At 41.5% G+C, this 20690-nt stretch overlaps 1 protein-coding gene across 1 annotated transcript; it reads left to right on the top strand.

The window, feature by feature from the left end:
* Positions 1-2410: 2410 nt before the first annotated feature.
* Positions 2411-20297, top strand: LOC311005015 (sacsin-like; the record flags this gene model as incomplete). Its single annotated transcript, XM_083997284.1, has 8 exons — positions 2411-2453; positions 5210-5255; positions 5627-5714; positions 6586-6697; positions 7313-7459; positions 7591-9022; positions 9197-9285; positions 9373-20297. Exons 2-8 carry the CDS (start codon positions 5227-5229, stop codon positions 20295-20297), a joined length of 12822 nt encoding a protein of 4273 aa, XP_083853410.1. The 5' UTR covers positions 2411-2453; positions 5210-5226.
* Positions 20298-20690: the final 393 nt, after the last annotated feature.

Genomic DNA, 20690 nt, shown 5'->3' on the forward strand with positions numbered 1-20690 from the left:
GATGTCAGTTCTTGGGCACTTTTGCAATATACCACTGAAGTCAAGCCAGCCCACTCGTTGTTTTAAGGTGCGCGCATATAGCCTACGGCACATTACGGCAAGAGCGAGAAAGTGCCCCTAAAATGAAAGCAATGACCCTGAAACGTCTGATGTGGCATTTCAAAATAAAAGCCAGCCTTTCAAAATAAAAGCCTTGAACACTGCATTTATATACACTAAAAGTAGTCTATCATTTAAAAAAAAAACTGCTAGTTATTACTGTACCATTTCACTTCAGACTGATAGTACTCGACCTGAAGATGACACTCAGAAAAAATCAGACCAATCTGATGTGGAATTTCAGAATAAAAGCCCCCTGAACTTTGATATTTTTGTGTACATTTACAGTATCATTTTTTTTAACTGCTAGTTATTAGGCCTACTGTACCATTCCACTTCAGACTGATAGTGCTCGGCCTGAGGATGACACCCAGAAAAAAATTGACCAATCTGATGTGGGATTTCAGAATAAAAGCCCTCTGAATTTAATATTTTTAAGTGCTTTGTGTACATTTACAGTATCATTTAAATTCCACATCAGATCGCCCTGATTTTTTCTGGGTGTCATCCTGAGGTCGAGTACTATCAATCTGAAGTGGAATGGTACAGTAATAACTTGTAGGTTTTTTTTAATGATACTGTAAATGTACAAGAAGTACTTCAAAATATGCAAGTTCAGAGGTCTTTTATTCTGAAATTCCACATCAGATTGGTCTGATATTTTCTGGGTGTCATCTTCAGGCCGAGTACTATCAGTCTGAAGTGGAATGGTATAGTAATAACTAGCAGTTTTAAAAAAAATGATACTGTAAATGTACACAAAAAATATCAAAGTTCAGGGGGCTTTTATTCTGAAATTCCACATCAGATTGGTCTGATTATTTCTGGGTATCATCTTCAGGTCGAGTACTATCAGTCTGAAGTGGAATGGTACAGTAATAACTAGCAGTTTAAAATAAAATTATACTGTTTAATGTACACAAAATACTTTAAAATATGCAAGTTCAGAGGGCTTTTATTCTGAAATTCCACATCAGATTGGTCTGATTATTTCTGGGTATCATCTTCAGGTCGAGTACTATCAGTCTGGAGTGGAATGGTACAGTAATAACTAGCAGTTTTTCTTAAAATAATACTGTAAATGTACACAAATGCAGTGTTAAAGGCTTTTCTTTTGAAAGGCTGGCTTTTATTTTGAAATGCAACATCAGACGTTTCGGGGGCGTTGCTTTCATTTTACGGGCACTTTCTCGCTCTTGCCGTAATGTGCCGTATATGCGCGCACCTTAAAACAACGTGTGGGCTGGCTTGACCAAGGATTTCAAAGTGTGGGCTGGCTTGACTTCAGTCATATACCTTAAACCCATCAGGAGGCGCTTCCATTGGACAATGCGTGTCTCTCTTATTCCAGTGCTCTAGTCCAGTGGTTCCCAACCTGGGGGGCGGGACCCCCCAAGGGGGGCGCCAAAGATCCAGGGGGTTGCGAAGCCCTCTTGATTTTAAAGGGTTTAATAATTTTAATGTAATTAAAATGTTAAATAAATGAGTAGGCTAAGCATTTAATTCATATATGTGACAAAATCAACTAAATTCAAGGGCCACATTAAACATTTATTTGTGTATTTAAATAGATAAACAAATAAATTATAGGCCAATAGATGATTGAATATCAACAGTTTTAAAACATTACATACATAATACAGCAGGGCAATATCAGTCACAATGAATTTGAAAAACTGCATGGAACAATGAGAAAAAATCTGTGTAAAATTACAACATATTCTTCAGAACTTGTACTTTTAAAAACACAATTATATTTTTAAAAGTACAAGTTCTGAAGAAATATGTTGTAATCATACACAGGTTCTCCTGATTGTCTGTTCCATGCTGTGGGGGGGGGGGGAGTCACCAAAGTTTTCAATGGTAAAAATATGGGTCCCTTGAGAAAAAGGTTGGGAACCACTGAACTAGTGCACCAGAGTTCAGCTGGAGCCGAACCGAGACCACCTCCAGGCCGCACTAGTTTTGGTGCGCATTAGAGTGCGATGTGCTTTCACACTGACCCAAACGGGACCAAATTTAGTGTGATCTAAATTTAGTGCGCACTAACACTGCAGTTGTGAATACACCCTGTCGTTGTGAAAAGCTCAAAGTCCTTCCTGTCGTTAAGAATAGTTTCGTTTCATCGGAGAGTTGAGAGGAAACCATCCGGACAGATATCATGTTTGGGTGCCAGTTTAAGTTTCGTTTCGCTGTTTGTCTGCAAAGGAAACGAAAGAAAATGTGAGTGGGTGTGCTGTTGGGGTTGGGCATCACCTGCTTTTTATTTGCAGCGCAACTGATACAGCATCATTCTTTTCCTTGAACTCGACAAGAGCACAGCTGATGCGGCCCTCCGGACTGACATGACTGAGGTAGGCGTTGGTCCCTTTACAAAACAAATCTGCTGTAGGCTATGTGATGTAATGGAGTGTATTTATAGAGAATTATGGAGAGAAAAAAGTGAATTTCCTAATTGATTAAATCAGTGGGACATTTGAATAAATTAGTATAACCTCTTCCTCATTTCTGTATAATGTAGGCTATCTAATTCATACATCTACACTGTCTAGCGTACTGCTGTTGTCTTAATTCAGCAGGGAGGGGTTATAAAGATTTTTTTGTGTGTGTGCTCCTATATTTACACAACAGATTTAAGCTTTAGGTGAGACATAGCTAAATCAAAATCAGATAATTCAGGAGTGAAAATCCATACTATGTGAACCTAGTCATTATCTGTCAAAAGGCTGACCTCTTGCAAAGTATTGTACTGTGTGACTCCTCTCCACCTGCTTGCATCCCAGGCTGGTGTATTGGGGAGAAAAAAAAGCCTTCATTAAAGCAGAAGTAAGCGATCCGGTCGTTTTGGCTAATGCTGCGTTCCAGGCAGGCTTTTGAAACCGTAAGTTACGGCTTCAAGTCACGACTTACGACTTTGTAGCGTTCCAGGCAACCCGCAACTCGCGTTTCTCCGACCTGTTGCCTGTGAAAGTCACTATAACGGCCACTCGTAACTTCCGACCCGTGAAGTCGTACCAGATCGAACTGGTACGACTTCACAGGTCGGAAAAACACGAGTTACAGGTTGCCCTGAACGCACCATAACGTCTTGTCAGCTGATGGAGTTAGCAGCCCCCGTCCTCATCATGGATCTATTGGTCCTCGTCCCTACGTCACCACATTCAGGCGCATCCCTTGGCTGCACACACAGCCCTTCATGCCGTTCTCTCTCCTCATTGGATAAAACTTGTAGGATACAAGAAAAGTTTTCTCCTCGGCTTACAGCAGAGCAGAGTGACTGACAGACCCGTGTTTTGGTCCAAACACTCTATGTAAGTGATTGCTGTCGGAAGATAGAACTATTTAAGACTTACATTAACACAAAAATATCGCTTACTTCTGCTTTAACCAGCAGCTTGAAACTAAGCATCAGAGATTTGAGTCTTTCAGACTCGAGAGGCCTAAACACTAAGATTAGTTCCTAAAGACTCCAAGGACCCCTTTGCAAATGCAAAAGCAGTGGCTTCACACAGGGGAGAAACAGTGACAAATTTCTTCTACAGTACTTTAAAGGGATAGTTCACCCAAAATTGAAATTTCACTCATACAGAGTCCTCCTTGCCTTCTCTGAGTTACAGGGGGTCTCGGCATAGCAGTGCATGTCCATATAACGGTTGCAAATGGATACCAACTGTCTTTGTAACAAAAAGACACACCAAAAAACATCCAAATACCTCCATAGTGCTCGTCTGTAATGTCCGTCTTGTATTGAAGCCCCGAAATGTTCCTCTGCCGGAATCTTGCGCGATTTGCGGAGCCGTGAACTGGGTGTCAATGCCAATTGCGCGAGATTTGCAGAGACACAGGCAAAGCAGTGAACTGAGACACTGTGAGCTTCCGCTACAAACAGGCTTGAAATATAGACTTATTTAATTTTTTCTGAACAATTTCTCATGTTGGGGCTTCAATACAGACGAGCACTATGGAGGTATTTGGATGTTTTTTGGTGTGTCTTTTTGGACAAAGAAAAGTGAGGCCCATTCGCAACCGTCATATGGGCATGCAGTGCTGCGCCGAGCCCCCCGTAACTCAGAGAAGGCACGGAGGACTCTGAAACTTCTCCCAGCCCTTAGTCGACATGAGGGTGAGTAGATAATGAGTGAAATTTGAATTTTGGGTGAACTATCCCTTTAAGGTTGGGCTCTCCTGTGGTAACCATTTCCTGGTAATACTCTTTTTACAGGCCACCAGCAACATACTCATTAAATGTTTATCAAGGGGTATTTCACATTTGAAGATATTGTATTGTAGGGCATTGTGTATTTCTCTCCAGTAGGGTAGTCCCTCATGACAGGGCAGTCCCAAAAAACATGGTAGTGGTTGCACTTTGATTTCCACAGTTCCTCCAGCAGACAGGAGAGTTCATAGTGAGACTTCTGGGAGGGTGTTATAAAGTACCTAATTAGGCTCTTCCAGCCAAACTTAAAGCAGAAGTAAGTGATATATTTGTGTTAATATAAGTCTTAAATAGTTATATCTTCCGACAGCAATCACTTACATAGAGTGTTTGGACCGAAACACGGGTCTGTCAGTCCCTCTGCTCTGCTCTGAGCCGAGGAGAAAACATTTATCGTATCCTACTGTTTTTATCCAATGAGGAGAGAGAACGGCATGCAGGGCTGTGTGTGCAGCCAAGGGACGCCGTGAATGTGGTGACGTAGGGACGAGGACTGTTATGGTGCGTTCAAGGAAACTCGTAACTCGTGTTTTTCCGACCTGTGAAGTCATACCAGTTCAATCTGGTACGAGTTCACGGGTCAGAAGTTACGAGTGGCCGTTATAGTGCACTTTCACAGGTAAAACAGGTCGGAGAAACGCGAGTGGGTTGCCTGAAACGCTACAAAGTCGTAAGTTGTGACTTGAAGCTGTAATTTACGGTTTCAAAAGCCTACCTGGAACGCAGCATTAGCGAAAACGACCGGACCGCTTACTTCTGCTTTAAATAATTATCTTATTTGTTATTCTTGTTTGTCTTGTTAGAAGTGCTTACAGTCTTACAGTGTTGAGTTATTGCCAGTTATTGTGATGGATGTGGTGGTGCATTTGTCACAATGCTCTGACTCTGTTACAGTGCTCAAATCAAGAAGGATGAGTTCAAAGAAGAAGAAAAATGCTCGGTGAGTTTAATCTGCATCCTTTTCAGACTTCAAAATGGAAACTGGCATCACTAAATCATTAATAAGGCATTTAAGGCTTAGAAAGTCACAGGTAATATGCTTGAACCACCAAGGTGAATTGAATGATTAACTATGTTAATCATTCAATGAGTTGAATGATTAACATTCAACTTCATTCAAGTTGAATGTTATGTTTTGAGTCCATTGTACTCAACCAACCCATTCTTCTGTGGTCAACCAGGAAACACTTGGTATCTAGGATCAGATTTCAAGTAAAGCACCTCAAGAATTCAAATGTAAAGTATGCACTGTTTATCTGACCCTGAGTGTTTGATTTGAATTTTTAACTCTTTCTCTCCTGCTTTGTTTAGAACGTCCTTCGGGCAAACAGCACCACCCTTCATTGACTACCTGAAAGATATTCTGCGTCGATATCCAGATGGTGGACAAATTCTGAAGGTTGGTACAGTGCTCATTTGTCAAATACTGATCATAATACATACATATCATATTTTCTAATTGATTACAAACCTCTAATAGCATGAGGCTTTTGATCTTGTGTATACACCCTTGGTCTTTTGGTATGAAAAGCAGGATGGCTGCTGATACAGAAAACAGGTAAATTTATTTGCATATGTATTTGCAAACATTCTGGGTAAACAGATACATTTAAATGTGCCCCAGTACAATGTGACAATGCATGATCAACACCAGGCAGACGGTGACACTGAATCAGCTTGGTCTGTTTCAGCCTTCAATGACACTATCTGTACACACAATACATCACTATATCTGTACTTTTCCCAGTGTAAGGTGTCAGGATTTATGTCAATAAGGATAGACAAGTATTAGAAATAATGTTATACAGTTCAAGCACAATTAACTACAGCCTCCACAATCACCATAGTCGACTCCACTAAAACTGAGCGTGATAACCCAGATAAACATAGGACTTTGGTTTAGGTGTGTCTTTGACAAGAGGGTCAAGCTGATTTTAGATGGTCAAAAGCTCAGTGAGTAAGACATGTCGATGATAATCAATTGCTGATTCATAGCTCTGCATATCCATAAAGATGTTTTTAATTACTCTGGCTGATTAGACCCTGAGTACAGTGCACATTGGATGAAGACATGCTGGAAATTACATGATGTCACTATGCGCTATGTGCAAATAACAATGGCAGAGTGGAAGACAAATAGTATGCAGGGACTGATTAATGTGTCCCATATTTGGAGCTTGTCACAGAGATGGTAGTCCAGAGGAATGTGGACATACTAGACTGTTAGCTTTGGTCTGCTAAGCTCTGTTTACGTTTTTATTTGTCAACAGGAGCTGATTCAAAATGCAGATGATGCTGGAGCCACAGAGGTGGTTTTCATCCATGATGAGAGGAGCTATGGGACCGATAACCTTTGGACTGATGAACTGGGAAAATACCAAGGTGTGTAGGGTAGCTGGGAAAGAGCAGTGTTATGAGTGGTTCAACATCAGTCATAATGTATTATTCCAAAGAAATACTGTATGCATATAGAAAGACAGCAACAACAGCAGTACATAGGAAGTAGCCTGATTGCACAGGTTGCCAAACTTCCAGCAAAATGATCTACTATTCCCTAGTATGGGGCTCAAGGGGTTTTCTATGTTGTGCATGTTTGTTTCCATGTCATTTTCCACCCATAATTCAATGAGGTTGGCAAAAACTTTTTTCTCATTTGTGATCTTGACGGCCTATTTACTGGTGAACAGACACAAACTTGGTTAACATGATCACTTGATAAAGTGGCAGTACCATGCTAAAGTTTCCATAATAGGCTAAACCATATGTTCCTGCATGCATTTATAGGAGACAATGGGAGCAATATTAGATACCAACATGTTGCAATACGTTTTAGTGCACCCATTTCATATGTTTTTACAACTTCAGCCTCTAAAGTGTTTCTTCCTGATTCAGTTTATGCTGTGACAAAATAAACAGTAGAGACCAGAGAGCATTACACATGTATGAATCTAATCTCATCATAAATATGTTTGGTTGAAACTTTTTTTTCCTGTAAAGGTCCTTCCCTCTATGCCTACAACAATGCTGCATTCACTGAAGAAGACTGGGATGGAATTCAGAATGCAGGGAGGAGTGTCAAGCGCAATGACCCAAACAGAGTCGGGAGGTTTGGAATCGGCTTCAACTCTGTATATCACACAACAGGTGAGAATATGTGCAATTGCTACACATTCACCTTATTGTCACCTTATAGTCTGTTGTCTATGTTATGTAATAATCTTTAGACAACATAATATGTAGGTAATTAATTTTTTTTTTTTTTACTTTATTCACAGATGTGCCAACCATATTCAGTTCAGGTTACCTTGGTGTATTCGACCCCCAAGAAAACATATTTGGAGAAAGGAATCCAGGTTTTCTGTGGTCTTTGGCTGATACAGAACACCAAGAAGCTCTGATGACCATGCACGATCAGTTCCAACCCTTTCGAGACATAGTTTCGCTTGTAAGCGGACAAGAGTGGTCAAAAGTTGTCATGGAGGATCAGAAATTTAATGGGACAATTTTCAGATTCCCTTTGCGCAATGAAGCATCAGATATTTCAGATAATCTCTATGACTCAGGCAAGGTGGTGGAGCTGTTTAATAGCTTCATCACAGATGCAGAGTTGAGCCTCCTGTTCCTCAAAAACGTGACCTCTGTGTCATTGATACATATTGGCATAGATGGCACTGTTAACCCCAGGCTTCAGGTGAAATCATCACTCCCCACAGATGTAATTTTGGGGCCAGAAGACGAGACAATCACTACAGGTTCGACCAAGTTCAAAGTGATTTCCCTACACTCAGACACACCGAAAGAAACAAAGTGGCTTGTGACAACATGCACCATGAAAGCAGGCAACATAGAAAATCTTGATTCACTCGCAGAAAAGTTGAGCTTTTTCCCTCGTGTTGACTTGGCATTCCCTTGTGGTGAGAGGAGGGACTGCAGTGAGAGTAGACTAAGCTGCTTTCTCCCCCTCCCAAACAATGAATCAAACAAGACTGGACTCCCAGTTTATGTCAACGCATGCTTTGGTCTGACAGACAACAGACGACACATCAAGTGGCAAGAGGAAGACCAGAAACATGATGAACATGCTATGTGGAATGAACTGCTGATGAAGGAGGTGCTCCCACAGGCATATCTCATGATCATTCAAGATGCCATCAAACTTGCACAACGGTTTATGCTCCCTGTCGCCTCCGTATACAATCTCTGGCCTGATCTTGCCCGGCTACAGCACAGTGACAAGTGGCATGCCGTTGCTCTGGATGTTCTTAGTCACTTATTCAGGCAGAACGTGGCTGTCCTGTCTCTTGCCAAAGACGAAAGGAAGTTCATCACTCCATCAGAAGCTCTGTTCCCATGTAATGGTCCAACGAGCCATGACATACTGGCTGCCATTAAAAGGACTTTGGTTTCCTGTGGAGAAAATCTTGTGACGCTACCAGAGAGTGTCACAAGAGCTATTAATGAAGCCTACCCACACTTGAGTACCCTAAAACACGTGACTCCAACTTTCCTAAGGGACACTCTTCGTAGGATCGGTGTGCACAACATCTCTAAACATGACAGGCTCTGTCTTTTAGAGTACATTTTGAGTGATGGAAAATATGGAGAACTCAAGGGTCTTCAGCTGCTTCCACTCAGTGATGGCTCTTTCAGATCTTTCACTGATAGGGAGGAGGACATTGCTTTGATCGACAGCAATCAATTTCCAAGGTAGGAACCACACCTATTATCAAATGTGTAATGATACATTCATGGTGCCTTTCATTTTCTTAGATGTTAGGAAGTGTCACATATCTACTTTTTAAAATCCCCTGCTATGTTCTCCTCAAAAATTATGTTGATTGTGTTGCATGAAGAATAAAAAAAAAAGTATCCTCTGTGCAGGACATTGCTGCCGTGCTGCAAACACCTCTTCATCCCAGATGATCTAAGCAAAGCCTGCATTGCCCACCTGAGAGAACTGTCCAGAAAAAGTATGAATAGCATTTTAATGGCACAGTTTGCATTTGTCATACTATAGCTACTATCTTTTCATACATTTTTAAAATTCTGTGTTTCAGAGGTTTTCAAGGTCATCAACATTGATCCAGACAAGGTGGTTGAATATACAAGGAAGTATTTGCCACAGGACTGGAAGCAGACAACAGCTAGGCCTGTCACCTGGGACATCACCAGCAGTCAACATCCACCTTTAGACTGGCTCCAAGAATTCTGGACATTTCTCAACACCCACTTCACAGAGTTAAGTTGTTTCACAGGTATACCATTAATACCAGTCAGTCCATTGTCTGTCAGTCAGTCTGTAGCACTAGCACAACTACATCAGAACACAACCCTCATTTTCCAAACAAGCAATCAGAATAGCTTGCCAGAAGAAATAGCTCAGTTTGTGACCAAAGCTGGTGGCACAGTGGTGAGGGGAAATGAGTGGCTCCAACATGTTGACCTACATCGGTATGTGCTGTGCACGTCTCCAAGCAGCGTCATGAAAATCTTGGTGAATTTAGATTCGCAGCATCTCATTGAAGAACTCAAGATGGCCTCTCACAAAGTGCGAGAAGAATTGAAAGATTATCTTTCTCGTCTGGATTCTCTCTCAAAGTGTGACAGAGATTTACTCTCAAAATTACCTCTGTTTCAAACCATGAAAGGATCAAGTGTTGCAGCTCAATCAAAACAGGCTGTCTACTTAATCTCTGGCCTAACAATTCCAACAGAGCTCCCTATGCCTGATTCAGTTGTGCAGTGTGCCACCGAGGTTGATCACAAACTGTTAAAGCTCCTCAGAGTTAATGTCTTGCACACGGCTGAAGCATCAAATCTCCTCATAGACTGCATTGAGAAGAATTCTTGTGGCAGAGAAGACACTGAAAAAATCATGATTTGGATTTTACAGCACGGTAATATCCTTTTCTCTCAGAATCAGACTTTGAAAAATAGATGCAAACGCTTGAGTTTCATTGAGGTGAATGGAGAGCTGAAGAGAGCCTCATGTTTTTTTGATCCAAGAATTCAAGATTTTAAAGTCATTTTTGAGTCTGGCTTCTTCCCGCCACATCCATACACTCATCCATCGCAGATGCTTGAAAGCCTGACAGAACTTGGATTGCTAAATAAAGAAGTAGATGTGACACCTCAACATTTTTTGCATGCCGCCACACAGATTGACAAACTGCATGTTGACTCTCACACAGAGGCTCTCAAAAGAGCCCAGGTGCTCTTAAAAATGTTGGATGCTAATAATCTACTTTCAAAGTTTTCCTACGAGCAGCTTGAACACCTCAAAATGCTTAAGTGGATCCCATGTGATAAACCTGGAAATCACAAAAAACAACGCAATGACATTTCTCAAGAGAGTGGCTTCTTCTGCCCAAATGAAATAAGAGATTCTGTGTTCAAAGACATTGTTGGGCATGTAATGCCTCTGGTGGCAAAGCTAAATAGCAGAGATAGCAGGAGACTTGGCCTCCAATGCAGACCTCCACCTGAAAAAGTGGTTGAGAATTTATCAGTCTTAACCTTGAAAGTACAGAAAATGGCTGATCCTGACACAGATGCAGAGTTCAAAACTGAGCTGTTTAGCATTTATAAACACATGCAAGACTACCTTTCAGAATTTACAAAACTGATAAATAGGGGCACACACTGGCTGTGGTGCCACAACAAATTTGTTTCACCACAGGATCTAGTTCTTGACTATCCACATGATCTAGACCTGAGCTCTTACATTGGGAAGGTGCCAAATGAGTTTCGGTCATACAAGAAGCTGCTCATGAATTTTGGTGTGAGAACAGTGCTCTCAGATGAGGAAATAATTGACATACTTCATTCTATCCAAAGAACTATTGAAGGCAGGCAGCAGCCACTTGCAAGTTCCCCTGAGGTAAAAGTATCAATAGAAATCATCAATTGGCTCTGGAGGGAAAAAAAGAGAGTTCAGGATGACATCCCAGTGCCAGTCATCATAGACGGTGAGCAGTATACACTGAAACCACGGTCCACAGCAGTCTTCTGTGACTTAAGCAAAAATGGGTTGACAGAGCTTAAGTACAGCCAGGAGGAAATCCATGTCCTACATGAGGAAATCCCAAAAGCAGCAGCAGAATGGTTGAACATTCGATTTCTGAGTACCTACATCCTCGGTCCAGAGATAGTGGGAATAGAACAGTGTGGACAATCTGAGCCAATAACAACAAGGATTAAAAACATTCTGAAAGAATATGATGAGGACAGTGACATCTTCAAGGAACTCATTCAAAACGCAGAAGATGCTGGGGCAAGGACCTGCAAATTCTTGATGGATTTCAGAGTCCACAAGGATGCCCCTGAAAGTCTTATTGACCCTGAGATGGCCCTTTGTCAAGGACCTTGTCTTTGGGCATTCAATGATGAACAGTTCACAGCTGCGGACTGGCAAAATATTGTCAGAGTTGGATCCGCCTCAAAAGAAAACAATGTGGAAAAAATTGGAAAGTTTGGTCTTGGATTCAATACTGTGTATCATGTGACAGATGTTCCCTCCATCCTCAGTGGCAACAGTCTTCTCATACTTGATCCAAATGTAACTCACCTCAAAAACCACATCAAGCACAAAACAAATCCTGGAATCAAGCTTGATCTTTCTCAGCAGCGACTTTTCCATTGGTTTCCTGGACAGTTTGGACCTTATGAGCGTATTTTTGATTTCACCAGACAAAGTGCTCATGAACCATATCTGGGTACACTGATCAAACTACCTTTCCGAACTGAAAAAGAAGCTGCCATGTCAGAACTAAACACAAAGGTGTATTACAAACACAATATTGTCGCTTTTCAGCAGCATCTTACAAACAGTTCACAAAGTCACCTGCTTTTTCTGAAGAATGTCAATGTATTATCTCTTCAAAGTATCCCAAGCAATGCTTCCACTCCACCAAGAGATGATGAAAAAGAAACTGTCTTCACTGTCTCAAAAACCACTCAGAGTACAATAATGATCCCAGATCAAACTAGTGTATCAAAGCAGCACCAGGCTGAGAAATCACTGATGAAACTTGATGTAAAATGCAAAGAGGTAATTGACTGCTCCACAGTCAGTATTGTCCAGATCACCAGTCAGTTATCAGGTGTAACTGAAGTCCAGTCCTGGGTCCTGTACAACTGCTTTGGAACACATAAATCACTGGAGATGGCCCTTCAAGAAAACAAGCAAGCCCAGTTCTCTTTGCCTATTGGGGGGATTGCTGTACCTCTGCAAAATGATCCAGAAACTGGTAAACTAGTCCCATCACAAACTGATCTTGTGGGACAGGCATTTTGCTTCCTTCCTCTGTCCATTCACACAGGTCTACCAGTGAATGTAAATGGAACATTTGCTGTGACAAGCAACCGCAAAGGCCTGTGGGAAAGTGGAGTGAAACATGACTGGAACAAAGCTCTTCTTCAGGATCCTGTAGTGACAGCATATGTTACCACACTCTTGGCACTAAAGAAAATGTCCGAAAACAAACAAATGGAAACCTACTGTTATCACACCTTTTGGCCGGACCGAGAGAAAGTGAGTGAAACTTTCAAGTCTTTGGTGGATGCATTCTACTCCACTGTGGCCCAGCATCCCATTGGCCCAGAGCTGTTCAGTGATGGAGAACATTGGTGCTCAATGAACAGTGCCATATTTCTGCATGAGAGCACTGAAAAGGATAAAGACATGAGTGCCCTTGCAATGGAGGTGTGCAAGAAATATGTAAAACCACCCAACTATGTTGTTCCTCTTCCACAGTGGCTGAGAAATGGCTTCAAACATGCAGGCCTAGAAAAGGTTCTACAGAACAGAACATGGGGCTGGAAGAAGTTTTACCAGGAAGTGGTGTTTAACAACATTGGCACCATGGACCCTCAGAGTAGAGATACTCTTGTGTTACATGCAATTGACCTTCACACCAAAGAAATTGACAACCTGTTGGTCCACTACCCATGTATCCCCACAACAAGTGGACAACTCCAGTGTATCAACAAACTTGTGAATCCATCAGGAAAAGTAGCTTGTCTTTTTGAACCAGAAGAGGGACGCTTGCTTGGTGGGACCAAAAAAGACTTTTGCTCCCCCAAAAGGATTACGCGTCTGTTGGAACTTGGAATGGCAAGTGATCATCTCTCATTGGAAGACATTACAGAGAAATCAGCCACAATCACCAAAACATGGAAGACTGACAGAGAGAAAGCATATGGGCAGTTGAAATGCCTCCTTGAACGTATGAAAGATCCCATGCATGATGAAGACTCTCCCCACTGGCAAACACTGAGGATGACTGAATTTCTGCCAGCAAATTCTCCCGGTGATACAAAAATGGATGGAAATGTGACACTTAGAAGGCCCAACGATGTTTTCAGTGACACATGCTCCCTTCTTGTTAACATGACCCAACCTGTGCTGGATAGGAATCTGAAAATACATCACAATGATCCAGTACTAAAAATGTTGAGAGTTCAGGACAGTCCAAGCCATGAGACAGTGCTTCAGCAGCTGCAAGAAGCATCCAAGAAAACTCAATCAATTGATGGACTTGTGTTGCACAAAATAGCACATGAATGCTATAGGTTTCTAGATCAGTGGCTCACTGATTTGGGGGATTCCACTTTCATGTCCCACAGGGCCAAGTCATTCCCTTTCATCCTTGCTGGCAGTAGATTTATAAATGTGGACTGTGTGGCTGAAAATGGGCAATTTGAAGCAAAACCCTACCTTCATGTACTTCCACTGGCCTTTGCAAATTTCAGAAAGCTCTGGGAAAGTGTAGGTATTCCGAAAGATTTTACAATCAGTCAGTTTCTAACTGTACTCAAAGATTTGGACCGTCATCATGGAAACAAGCCCCTGCCAAAACAAGATCTGTCAATGTGCCTCATGATTTTAAACAAAGGGATATTTGAGGCCGAAGAGAAAACGCCAGGTGACTGTTTGATACCTAATGAACATGGAGTTTTACAACCTGCACATAAACTCTTTTACAATGACAGCCCATGGATACCAGTGATTCCAGATGTCACATTATGCCACGAGAATATCGCACGTCCTATGGCTCTCCACTTTGGAATCAAGACAACAAGGCATCATACTCTGCAGGAGCACGTTGCTAAGAACATTTTACCATTTTCCTTTCAGTTTGAACAGCGAGAACAACTAACGGTTCGGATTAAAAACATAATTTCAGCCTATCCAGCAAAGAAAGATATCCTTAAAGAGTTGATCCAAAATGCTGATGATGCAGAGGCAACAGAAATTCACTTTGTTTGGGACAAACGCCAGCATGGCACAGTGAAAACATTTGGGGAGAGATGGAATCCTCTTCAGGGTCCAGCACTGTGTGTGTTCAACAACAAGGTGTTTTCTGACGCTGACCTGAATGGCATTCAACAATTGGGAGAAGGTGGGAAGCACAACACACCAGGGAAGACAGGAAAATATGGAGTTGGATTCAACTCTGTTTACCATTTAACGGACTGCCCCTCTATTCTCACTGGAGGTAAAGTACTGTGCATTTCTGATCCCAATCAAGATTACATTGAATGTCATTCAGACGAACCACCACTGGGCATTGGCTACAAACTAGAGGACAGTTTGAAGGAAATGTACATGGATGTCTATGAAACCTTTCTTCCAGAAAAATTTCCTCTAAAAGATGGCACCATGTTCAGATTACCTCTGAGGATTGGTAGCATGGCAAATGGCTCTAAAATATCTCAACAAGGAGTAACTGATCAAGACATGCAAGAACTGTGCTCTGCCCTTTCTAAAGATCCTGAAGGACTAACTCTGTTTCTGAAAAACATCCGCAAAATTAAAGTCCATGCAATCAACAAACATTCAGGAGAACTCAAAACTATCTTTGAGGTTGAAAAAAGTCTACCAGAGACAAGCAGAGAAAGAAAAGATGCCTTTGTAAAACTTCATCAACAAACGTTACAATCTGACAAACCAGTAACACCACAACAAGCCATCTACGAAACAGTGATTTCAACTTCAGATAAAAGACAAAGTAAATGGATCATTGCAGAACGGTTTGGTTCATTCAACAGTAACATAAGAGAAAAGACAACATTAGACAAACTTCCCCAAGCAGCGATAGCAGCACGTGTGGACTCAAAAAACCATACACCATTTCGTGGAGAAGCTTTTTGTTCACTTCCTTTGCCAGGAGAAACGGGACTACCAGTGCATATCAATGCAAACTTTGAAGTAGATTCTTCCAGGAGAAACCTTTGGAAAGAAGATGGACAAAGTCTGAAAACTATGTGGAATGAACTATTAAAACAAAGCGTCATTGCTCCATTGTACGCAGATCTCCTTGATCACATCAGTCGTAGCATTGCAGAGAAGAAAGTCTCTCTGTCAAGTATTGAGACATGCTTCAGGGACTGCTACTTGTGTTTTTGGCCAGATGTGTCCAAAGATGTTGATCAGGGTTGGCATGAAATGATACATGAAGTGTACAGATCAATCAAAGACAGAGGCCTTAAAGTGATTCCAGTAATGAAGCATTCAACACGTAAAACAGCTGGCCATAAATTTACAGAGTGCTCTTTTGACTGGTGTGACATCAGAGAAACAGAATTAACAGAGGCACCTCACCTGTCACATTCAGTATCTTATCATATTGATCCCATTCTGGAAGATCTTGGGATGAAATTGGTTCCATTTTCTAGTGAAATGCAAAAAGTTTGGAAAAGCTTCACATCAGCCGGCATTAAAGTGAAAGATGTGAGTCCTTCAACTGTGCGGACTTTTCTGAGAGAAAACACCCTAAATGACGCAACCCAAACAGATGAGGAGTTACCACTGCCCATAAAGGCCACTCTGATCAGAGATGAAGAAAGGTGTTCAAAACTCTTGAGTTTCTGCTTAAAAGATTTCCTCACGAAAAAAGTAACCAAAGACAATTCCACAGCATTGGATGGGCTTCCACTTCTTCTCACAAGAGATAAAGTTCTGAGAGTGTTCAACTCTGAATCTCCAAAGTGGATTTCAGTGTATGAGAGACTGTTCTCTGGCTACGATGACGAATTTGCAAATTTTACGACCAATAAAGAACACATGGGCACTCTACAATCTTTTAACCTTGTCAAGCACCTGACACTTCCCTGTGCAGTGAAATATCTGAAGCCATTAATACAGACCCATCTGGAGACCTGTATAGTTGATCCAGACAGTCATCTTCATGTCCCAAACGAAACAATGCTGAAGTGGCTGGAATCACTTTGGAGATTCTTATCAAGTGAAATTAAACCTGCAACATCTAAAGATGATAAACAAGGTCAGACATTCAGTGATGTGAAGCAGCTCTTCAATGACTGCTGCATTTTACCCGTTGTGTGTCCAAGGTTAGAGAACAAGCGGTTCCTGCAAAAAATGAAAGACATGAAAAGTGTCATTCAGTTTGAAAATGACATAACAGGCATCCTCTTTAAGCTTGGTTTTATGAAGCTCGACACTGAAATATATGTTCAACAAATAAATACATTTTTATTTGCTGAACTATTGAATGTGAATGATAAAACCCCTGTGTTGGACCAGGTTTATACCATAAACCACTCAGAGTTTTCTCAGCTTTCCAATGAAGAGAAGAATGAGCTTCAGACATTCCTGCAGTCTGGAGTATCAAAGGCCAAAGACAAGCAAGACTACCAGAGAAAGCTGAAGTCCTTGCCATTATTTGAAACAATGCATGGTCAAAGAGTGAGGATTGATGAGCCTAAAGAGGTTTTCATCCTTGATAGCACTCATTCAAGTACATTTCCAGATTTGTTCACCCTGCCCAACTGCAACTGCACTTTTCTGAAAAACACTCTCAGGAACTCAGAGCTGTCTCAGACACTGAACATCCCAACACTGACTGATTTGGAGTTTTTCATAAAGTTCATTCTTCCTGTTGTGCACAGTCTCACAGAAAGTCAGATGGTTAACTGCTTCAAGCTCCTACTCACACTGAATTATTCTGAGTATAAGGACCAAATCATCTCCTCAATGAAGACAGTGAAATTCATTCGCAGTTCTCAAGGCAGATTAGAGGCGGCATCACACTACTTTGATCAGAGTGTTGAGCTATACAAGAAAATGTTGCCCAAAGAGAAATTTGTCCCTGAAAGCTTTTGGGCTGAGTGCAATCATTTCTTCATGGATCTCAATCATGGATCTCTATTGACAAAATTCATGACACAGCCTAAAGAGCTGCTCAAGGAACTTGGAATGAAACATGTTGTGTCAAAAGATGAAATGATACAATTTGCATACCAGTTAGAATCAGAGGCAAAGGGAAATTTTGACCTTCAAGAGCTGAAAGAGAAATCACGGTTACTTTTCAGTAAAGCCTTGACTAAAGCAGATAAAGACGAAACCTTTCTGAAGAGCATAGCCAACATTGAGTTCATTCTTCCTGTGCCGATTCGAAAAGAACTGTGCAACTATCACCAACCATTTGCCACTGAGAGAACTGCTGTGAAAATCAGAGGCTCTTTGATGAAAATGAATCACCAAGATTTGATTTGGTCTTCAATGCCAATTATAGATCTACCAGGTTTTCTGTCACCAAAGCTCCAGCAAATCGTAGATGCTTATGAACAACCACCTACAGAGTATGTAACCAGCAACATGAGGAACATCTGTCAGTCGCCCTGTAATAATGCAAAATTGATTGAAACCCGTGCGAAAGTGTTTCGATCTTCCTATGACTTCCTGCAAAAGAATGCATTTGACAACAAGCCACTGGCTGGTCTTCCTATTGTGTTGGTTGAGAAGGACAAAGAACTTGTGAGGTCTGATGATGCATCTCTTAAACTTCCCTTTGACCATGAGTTCAGACCATATTTGTACCAAATTCCTCAGGACGATGTCATTTACACTCTGTTCTTCAAGAAAATTGGGGTAACAGAGAAGCCTACCGCTAGGCAGTACTGTAATGTGCTGGCCGCAGTTTATGTTGATTCATGTGATAAACAACAACTTAACCCAAACCAAGTGAAAACTGTGAAACGTGCCGTTTATCAGTTGTTTCAGCTAATCAGAGCTTCAGGAACGCAGTCAGTTCTGGATGATGTAAAAACTTTGCACCTTCCTGCAGTGGATGGTAAATTGTACCCAGCATGTGAACTGTACTACAATGACACAGTGTTTGAGACCAAAAGACTGGAAGGAGCACTGCAGAATAAGTTCCTGTTGCTTGAGAAACTGAGTGAATGTCATTTGGGTAGTGATATCTACAAACATCATCAGTTGGTCAAAATGCTACCTCTGACGCTGCAGCCTAAAATGCTGTCTCAGGTCACAGAAGAGAGAGTAGTGGAGTCACACATTGAGTTGTGTGAGCTTGGGAGTGACTGTGAATTCAGTGGGTGGTTTGATAAACATCTCTCCTCACCGGCATTCAGACATGGGCTGATTTGTCTTATCAGAGGGCAGTCTGAGGGGAAAATAACACAAGAAGATGCTTCTGACATGTGTGAGAAGATTTTTGGTCAAATTCGAATTGCCTGCTGCAAAAACTTGGAAACAAACCTTTGGCTGGAGCAGCAGCCACTACATCAAACTGCCACTGAAACTGATGTTTTTGTCAAACGAGGTCAACAAGGCTGTGTGTTTTACTTAAAACACAATGATGACATGACTTATAATGTTCTGCTTGAAGTCAATATGACATTGACAAAGGAGATCAATGTTCTTTTAGGCAACATAATTGGGTCAAAGTACCTCCCACTCCTTGGACAACTTATCGCTTATGAAAACATGCAACAGGTTCAGAAAGCTCTGGCTAAGCATGGGATCCGTGACAGTGCAGAGATTGAAAACCATCTCAAACCACCAAAACCTGGGACAGATATACCAGAAGAATGGAATGATTCCTTAGATATGAATGTCCTCAACAACTTTGAGGAGGGTGAATATGTTGGCTATAGTACTAAGAACAAGTATGTTTATGCAATAATTGTTGAAGAACAGCCAGGGAACTTTAGACATTATTCACAGAGATACAAAATAGATATTGGAAAAGATGAGCCTATTGAAGTCAGTTGCCTTGACCTATATCAGTTCAAGCGTGAAAAGAAGCCAAAACCTCAAGGGACGACTTTCACATCTGCTGAAGCTTCTTCCATGGACTTGGTGCCACTGTTAGGAGCTGTGCCACATTCTTCCCAATCATCAACCACAAGCCCATCATCCACGAGATCCTCACCAGTCTCTATTGATGAAGCTAAAAGGGAAATTGACAGATGTTTGCAAGAGATATGGACTCTACCTCCAGAGGAGAGGAAAAAGGCCATCGGACGGCTGTACCTCAGATGGCATCCTGACAAGAACCTTGACTGTGAGGATCTCGCTACTGAGGCAGTCAAATATTTGCAGAATCGGGTTGATGAGCTCATCAAAGGAAAAAGCAAAAGCAAAACTGGAGGCTCATCATCTCCAAGGGGACACTCAGACTTCAGAGACTTCTTCCAGCAGTGGAATCAGGAGGCCAGGCATCACAGAGATAGTCGGGAGAGATTCTCCAGGAGGTCTAATAACTTCAACTACAACTTTTGGAGCCATAATGAAAATGTTCCAAGGCCAAACAAAGAGGAGGCCCAGCGCTGGTGCAAGCAGGCTCGCTGTGATCTTGAAGCCGCCTACAAAGACATTGGTGGAGGAAGCACAGAGTGGTGTCTGTTTAAAGTCCATCAAGCAGTGGAAAAGTCTCTCACGGCTGCAGAGTATAAAAGACACGGTCAACCTTCTGGTAACAGCTCAATTTCAGCCCTTGCTGCAAATGTTTCCTGCTATAACCCTGAACTGATAGGTCTGCTTCAAATTGTGCAAAATCTGAAGAAGCTGGGCGTGGACGCCAAAAAGACTCAGTATCCCAGCTCCCACCCATATCCCCACATCCCAAACACCCAGTTCAAACCAGAGAATGAAATGCAAGCCGTGAACCAAGCAGATGAGCTTCTCACTAGAGTAGAGGCATATGTCAATTAGAGATTCAAGACAGACAGACCTGTCATGCTGGAAAAGTCCATTTAAGATTTTTTAAAAACATGGTTAGCCATATGGTGATACTGAAACATTACTACTCAGAACAACCATATAACTTAAGCACAAATGTAGTTTGTTTTATATGAGACCCAATGAAAGGATCAATGAAAAGGATTTGTTGTATTTTTTTTTGATTTATAACTACTCTCCGAGAATCAATATATGTTAGTGTATGACGTTGTTAAGAAAATTGTTATGTGAATATTATATTGATTCTTTGAGACTACTCATCAATTTAATACCCCATTGATCATGGGACAACTTAAACCTTTGTTTGCGTTTATGACTACTCGCTGAGTTCCACTATTGTGTGTATGGAAGAGCAAGTTTTTTTTC

The sequence above is a fragment of the Trachurus trachurus genome (genome assembly GCF_905171665.1).
Source record: "Trachurus trachurus genome assembly, chromosome: 21".
Taxonomy (NCBI): Eukaryota; Metazoa; Chordata; class Actinopteri; order Carangiformes; family Carangidae; genus Trachurus; species Trachurus trachurus.